Raw genomic sequence first — 7500 nt, 5'->3', positions numbered from 1 at the left:
GAACCCTTCCTGCTTACAGAGCAATACTAAACAACTTCTCCCATATCACATTTGAACCTTAAGCTCGAAAATTCAATACACAACATGATATTATAATTCACAGAGGCAGAAAATACCACAGAATCCTTTTCCAGCGAAATATTTATTGAAACAAACAACATATTTGCTCTTAGAGGCGAAAACCTCTTCCTATTTCATTGCGTGCGTGAAGACAAGAAACTCAATCGTGTGAAATTACTTCAGGTAAATATTACAGCTCACTTTGATTTCGTCTCGACGGGTGATAGATTGTTGTCGAAGTCCAGTGCTCGTCGCTTTTGAGATTCCTGCCTATTTTATCCAACTGACTTTCCATTATTGAGCTCCATAAGGGTATATTTTGTTTAAGGATCCACTAAAACGCCATTCGCGTTACATGACTTTCGACGCCATTGCAGGCTAAGTTAATGATTCTACTGTGTCCACCAGAGAAATCTATGCAGTTCCACTACCCTCTCGATTCTAAGAAAATACTCGCAGAAGGCTCTATCCACAAAGACACCACTTACCAGGGGAGTGACAGGCAAGACTTTTACCAACACGGGACAAAAAAAAAAAAAAAACTAAAAACAAAAAAAAAAAGAAAACAAACAAACTAAACGCAGACCTCGACTGGGTTTGACATGAGGCAACCCAGTAAAAAGCAGTAATTTGGACGCACGACCGTGATGTGAGACGATTGGGTTTAATTCTCGATATTACGTAATAAACAGCTTTGCAAAATTTCTTTGAAAACGGGAATGCAAAGCAATTTCTGAGGTCAAATCGAGAATAGACCCATGCATCTCACATCACGATCATGGGTCCAAATTACTGCTAGTTTCTGCCTTGTTTACGTGGTTTGCACAACACTGAAAAAGCGAATTTCTGGGTGACAATTGTGACATTATCAAATCCCCAGCTGCGGTAACAGGTCAGGTCTCTATGTAGCCCTCGCAGACTCTTTTGTAGTCGCAGTGAGTCTGATTTACCTTTCCTACGTTTTCAACCTAATAAATGAAAGCTGTGCCATGAAGGAAACACACTCCTTAAGGGAGCGTATTGCTGCTTGGAAACTACCTAACAGTAAAAACATCTCCATCTAATCACACTTTAAAGGGGCTATGTCACGTTATTCTAGGGTGTTTAGGGGAAATCCTTAGGTAATCACGACTTTAAAATTAAAAATGGTGATGTGGAATTCATTCTCTGATAAAATTATCTTTACATCACAAACAAGATGATTTTGAGCACAAAGTACCTTTATGCAGGTGATTTGCCATGAACTTGAAAAACCGTCGGGCCGACTTTTTTCAAGCTTACCCAAATGCAATCGTTTCAGTCTTGTCCATTTGTGTCCATCCATGCTTTTCTTTCTTTTTGCTGCAGTTCTTTTATGTTGTTCAACAGTTGTAAGTGGTTATAGCATAAAATACCCTCATAGAGCTCTGAAGATCACTTTGATACATTTCCTTAACGAAATGGATGAGCAATTTGTGAATGTATAAAATGCAAGTCACGCTACGTTTGCTAAGTGTCACGAGGAATGTTATGAAATATTCGATGAACCTCTTCTTTCCCGGAAGCAAAGCTTAAATTACGAATTTATGAGATCGTCTGGCTTTCCTGTATATGCTAGTTGGCAGATTTTCTCTTCCTTTTATTTTCTGTACAAGGCAATGTTATTGTGCACTGGAATTTGCTCGTCAACAAGCACTTGACATGTGACCCTAAAATTCCCCCAGCTGGGAAACTGTGAAAACCCAGTTACGAAACTAAACAGTTAAATAAAGCAATTATGAATGTTTCATGTCGTACAATAGCAATTAGCTGATTTTGAGAAGCAAAATCCCTAAAACAGCAACCTCGAAACAGAAACATCGCGAATTTGCCATCGATATTTTGGTGACATGCATCTCTTTTTTTAACGTGAATCTTCAATGTCTTCTCAAAATATCAAAAGTTTTTATTATTTCTTACCCTCCTTGATGAATTTTTCGTATAAGAAGCTCGAACATTTCGGTTTGTCTGCCAGAGTGGCCGCGAATTGCCAGAATTGTGTGACAAGTGAAGTTGAAAGAAACGCTTTGTATGTGCTGTTTATAAGTGGCATCTGAACCGAAAAAACGGGGGTGCCCAAAAATGTTTTTGATGTTATTAAGGGACGAAATAATGGACTACAACGGGGCATAAAAATTACTGTTGAGGCTTTTTGGCAACGGGAGATATTTGACTTCAAAATCATCAAATATTTGAATTTTTCAAAATGTATCACAACGCACTCACTCATTTGCCTCGGTTGATTGACAAACCGTCAATCAAACTGACTGACACTTGTTCCTTGTGTTTACTAAGGATGTATCAATATGTGTGTATACCCTCAAATCAATAGGTCAAATACAGTTGCACTGAGAGCTTCATGTATTTTGCCCAATTTGAAGCAATTTCCATGGTAAAAGTCTGATGAATCCAGGGGGGTAGCCTATCTCCCCCCTGAAAGATCCAAAACACAAACCAGTTTGTCTTTTTCAGTTTTGGGGTAGACCCTTCAAACTGGCAAAGTTTCATGGAAATCGGTGAGATGGCATGTAGCAGCCCTGCCTGGTGCTCCCGTGGACTCACTCTTAATATCTCAGAAACTGCCCTAAATATCTCTGAATATCTCGTTTTTTAGGATCTGAATATCCATATCCTCCATTTTGAAACTGGCATCCATCATAACTGTGGGATACATCATTAAAAAGTAATTCCGCTGGACAATGGGGGGCTGGGTAGTTTGGTTGCTGGCTTGGATGAACAAGAAGGGAGAAAATATCTTGCAAGCTTGTAAAGTAAAAAACATTGTGATATTTGTGGCCAGGCCTAACTGGTTAAAGTGCCCCCAAGAAGAGGCTTGGAGGTGTTAAATATAAACTAAGGATAAGAAACTTTGACAGTACATTGATTGTGTTCTTTTTCTGTCTTAATGGTGCATCTCTGTCAATGTAGGGAGTGCAGATGGTCAATCGGGTCATGAAGATGCTCATTTTATCCCTGAGGCTGGCCGTATGGGAGAAGATCAGGCTAATCACGGTCCTGCTCATGGTGCGGAAATCAGTCAAGAAGCACCCACGAGAAGTCAGAGAAGGCTTGTTCAAAGGCGTACCAGGCGTGTTCAGAGCAAGTTGAGGGGCAGGAATAGGCCAAGAGCCAATAACTTGAACGAAAAAGCACTACCCACTTCTCAGGAAAGTCAAATCAGTGGTTTCCTTCCACAGCACGAGTGAGCAATGAAGCAGAAAGTACTTTCTTTCACGAAATCGAACACAAGAGATCATGTTGCCCAACATTGCAGTCTCAAAAGCACAGTGTATGGATTCTTCATTGACATAGACAGAAGCTGTACAAGGAACCATTACACTCCCGTTCATACGGCAGAAGGTACTTGGAAGGTTTTACACCTGGACTGCTTTCAAGTAAAGCAATTGGTAGTCTTGAGTTGCCTGCAAAGATAAGAATAGAATCCATCAAACTCGTCACTAAGTAAAATGAAAAAAACTGTAGGTCTTGCAATGACATCACAGATAAACAAATATCAGAAATTCCGGCCACAAATTTGGTCGGTGTAGTACTAGTACCATTACTGGTACCTAAATTCTTGTCTGGAGACCAAGAAAAGGTTTGAGAGGTGAAACAAGAGCTGTTTTGCTCAGAGCTATTCAAAAAGGTAATCTTTTGGCAGCAGTTTTGAAATCTGCCACGCTGGTTTCTTAATAACCAGTCTTGCTGGTCCTAAGCCCAAGAAAAGGATGAGGGGAGAAAAAATGACAAAAGATCACTCAATGTGCCTTATGCCTAAAATGTGTTATCCAGTAACCCATCACAGGTAAGCTTACATCACACCGATATTTACTGCCTTAATTGCAAAGAGATAACTCTTTGCAATTCAGGCCATAAATTTAGGCCGCAAATCACCGGTGTGATGTCAGGTTACTGTTAAGCTAAACTGCAATGTCTTGACTAATTGGAAGCTGGTCTATGAGCCTGAGAAATCCAGCGGTTAGATTCATGAGATCAGTTGATCACATCATGACATCACACAGACAGCCTTGAGCTATAATAGCTCAAGGCTTTTTGTATGATGTCATCAGGTGATCCGCTGATCTCATGGCACATCCAGCGTTTTGGCCTTTTGTTGGTTAATAAATGTGCGGACGTCACTGTGAATGCAGCTCTTGAACTCTTCAATTAAAATTATTTATGCTAATACAGTTTCTGAATTTTTGACGGCAAGCTTCAGGAACTAATTCGTACCCCTTAAGAATAAGCTCTTTAACAGTATGATAACTTGAAGCTTGCTCTACAGTTTACTGCGTGTAAATTTCTCGAGCCTTACCTAATAACACACTGTGCAATAACATTGCCCAGTACTCCTTAGGCCACTTAAGACTTTCTGCTACTTTTTCAAAATGTAGAAACTATTTGTCTACAACTGTTTCATGAAAAGAAGGAACTAGCTTTATATATTTAGTTACTTCAAAGTTACTACCAGAATGATTTGATCCCCCTGAAACCCCTAATTTTAGCTTTTTCATTTCTAATTCATGTTATAACCGCTGCTGTTCCAGCTTTTCTTCTCACTCTTTTTCTTCAAGCCTTCCTTGTCCCTCTTCTTATTTTCAAATTCAATCTGTCGCTGTTGTTCCCTTTCCTGTCTTTTCTTTTCTTCCATCCTTTCATTCCTTTCCTTTTCTTCCCAATCCAATCTTTGTTGCATTTCTAATTTCTTAAACTCTAACTGAAGCTGTAGTTTCTTTAACTCCGAATCAGATGTTTCAAATGTTTCTAAAACTGTCTCTTCGAAAACTTGTACACTCACTAAATGTTTAACAATGATATCCTGAATCTGTTTTTTTTTCGCATTGCTTTCTTAACCTCTAACTTTAAATGTTTTGCTAATGAAATAAGCTCATCCTTGCAAGATTTCGACAAACTTCTCTGGATCAAAATCCGCCATCCGAAAACTTGTCTTAGATTACTGAATACAATAATACTCTCAAGGTAAATGCATAAATTCACTTTACTTAAATTCACTCCCCGACAGGCCCCCAATTTATGTTACAGTAACTTATTACCAGCAGAAAGATAACAACTTCCCTATTTCCACGAAACACATTTTATTTAACTGTAAACAATGTGAGACAACTTAACTCGAGCTAGCGACTACGCGTAGTACAATTTCAGTACAATTAACCCAATACTTCTCTACGCTTATATGACCACAGGCAAAGTACTGTCCTTCTCTTTGACGAGATCTCCAGAAGACTTCTTTCACAATATATGGTACTCCACGGAAACCAAGTGCAAACTTGACAGCAGAATGTCAGAATCACACAGAAACGAGGAAATCCCTTCACTTGTCGCACAATATCACTTGGAAATCACAAACAGGGTACGAAGTCCCGAATCACAACAACAACCACCACCTGACTGGAGGGCCTCTTATATAAGTATCCAAAGAGAGTCTAGAAGTTTCCAAAAGTTACTATCTACATCTATTACAATAAACTCTATTTTCAAACTTACGAGTCACAGAATATTTTGAAATTGATTAGTCAAAGTTCTAGAAAATTCTTGAAACAACGCATTGCATGACATTGACCTTCGTGGACTTTCCAGATAATTCTAATCCTTGTAACACACTGAAACGTTTTGGATCCTTCCCCACAATCAAACCGAGTAAGTAAACGTTTTGAATTGTAGGATTTTGCTTCTTTCATGTTCGCTTATTTTACTGAAGCATTGGCTTCAACAATCACAAGAGGGGCTGGTTTTCCTGGCTGGTACAAGTTTCCCTTTGTAATCAGTTGTTCCCTCGCCCTGTGCCTACTTTTCCAGCTGAGGAACAAGCAAATAAAGAATATTAGGGTTTGATGAAGAAAGGGTGAGGATCCTCTCTAACCCTAACATTGAGGTATAAAGCTGTTAAATCTTCTTGTTTCACCCCCATTTCGATACCAAGGGTGGTTTTTTTAGACATGTCATCCTTCTAAGGGTTGGTCACAGTAAAATTTCACCACCAAAAGCTCTCTTTCAGTATGTAAAATTCAGCGATAAATTCTATGGTGGGGTGTTTTTTTCTGGCAGATTTATCCTTGCAGGGTGTGTAAATTTCACATTTTACCACTTGTTAGGTATTTTCATGTCCAGGGTGGGTTTTCTCTGCACCTAATTTCACACCTTTTGGGGTGATTTCAAGTCAAAAAACATTTAAGTGAGGTGTTTTCTTGTCAAAACTACATCCCTATCAAGGTTCATGGTTGTGATTAGAAACGCTGGTGGGGTGTTTTTGACTGAAAGCCACATCCCTCCCTAATAACATATATGTACACATATTATATACATGTGAGTGGCATTGGTAAGGATCTCTATAAGAAAAAGGTCTCAAAAATGAAAAACCAAAAAAAAAACAACAACCATTGCGAATGCACTACCCTTTTTTTTTCTCCAGGACAAGAATGGTGATCACTTCACCGCTGCCTCCTTTTCTGCTCACTTGAGGAGTGTGTTACATGGCCTTAAGGGAAAGCTGGCTTCTATAAACATACTTAGAAGTTCGTTTATCACTTGCGCATATGACAAATCATGAGTTATTCTTAGTAATTCAGAGTGAAATTTTAGTCTTAAAATTAGTGAAGTTGAGTCAAGAGGTTAATATTTTCTTTGACTCACATGGAACATTGTTACTGTAGCTTAAAAACAAAGGATTCAAGTAATTTATTATTCATTGATCAGTCAAGTGCACAAGAATTCTTGGCTTGCATCCATGTGATGAGATGGCTGGTAGTTTGCTCAACCTAATTCCCATGTCCATGTTTTTAAGTCTCTGACCTAAACAAAGTGTTTGTAAATAGGCCTTCTCAGAAGTTTGCAAGAGCATTGATTGTTTAAATTTCTTCTTGGGACCATTGTCAGTTTCAGGTGAAACTAGAAACAGTTTATGCAATTTGCTGTGGCCATTTGCTGGCATTTTTCAGTCTTTGGTCAATTACCCTACAATAATTTCAGTTCTCTCTTTTACCCTTGACTGTAATATTACAGATCATAACTCAGACATTGTTCTATGATTTTAACAGGGACTGTACCGACTCTTTCAAGGTTTCATTCGCATCTGCGCTCAGTCATTCACGAAAACAAGCACAAGCTACATACGATCAGCGCACAGCAAATATTAGCCAGAGGTTACACACAGGGCCGTCCGGATAAAGGAGAAGCTGCGACCGCTGGGGAACCAGACAAGGGTGGTGCGGATGTCAACAGGGGCAATTTCGTTGGCATTGTAGCAGAGGAGAGCACCTATCAGAGTCCGAAGGTTTTTATTGACCAGGTCCAGTCCATAAGACAAAAAGAGGCGACGCTGTTGTATTACAAACACATAGGCACCGACTTCTATAAGCTTGAACTCTCTGTCGAAGAGTGGAAAGACGGCATCGACAGCCTAAG

The 7500-nt window shown here is 39.3% G+C and overlaps 1 protein-coding gene and 1 pseudogene across 1 annotated transcript in view; one reads left to right on the top strand and one right to left on the bottom strand.

Annotated features, from left to right (window-relative positions):
- Nucleotides 1–2269: 2269 nt before the first annotated feature.
- Nucleotides 2270–7500, bottom strand: part of LOC137994854 (uncharacterized) — a 114572-nt gene continuing 109341 nt past the window's right edge. The window contains exon 4 of the mRNA XM_068840450.1: nucleotides 2270–3500. Within this exon, the coding sequence (XP_068696551.1) occupies nucleotides 3379–3500 (122 nt within the window). The 3' untranslated portion in view covers nucleotides 2270–3378. The remainder of the gene's footprint in view (nucleotides 3501–7500) is intronic.
- LOC137994245 (uncharacterized) overlaps nucleotides 6448–7500 on the top strand; it is a 1102-nt pseudogene continuing 49 nt past the window's right edge.

The sequence above is a fragment of the Montipora foliosa genome, chromosome 3, assembly GCF_036669935.1.
Source record: "Montipora foliosa isolate CH-2021 chromosome 3, ASM3666993v2, whole genome shotgun sequence".
NCBI lineage: Eukaryota > Metazoa > Cnidaria > Anthozoa > Scleractinia > Acroporidae > Montipora > Montipora foliosa.
The sequence above is the reverse complement of the archived record's forward strand: the minus strand, read 5'-3'. Positions and strand labels throughout refer to the sequence as shown.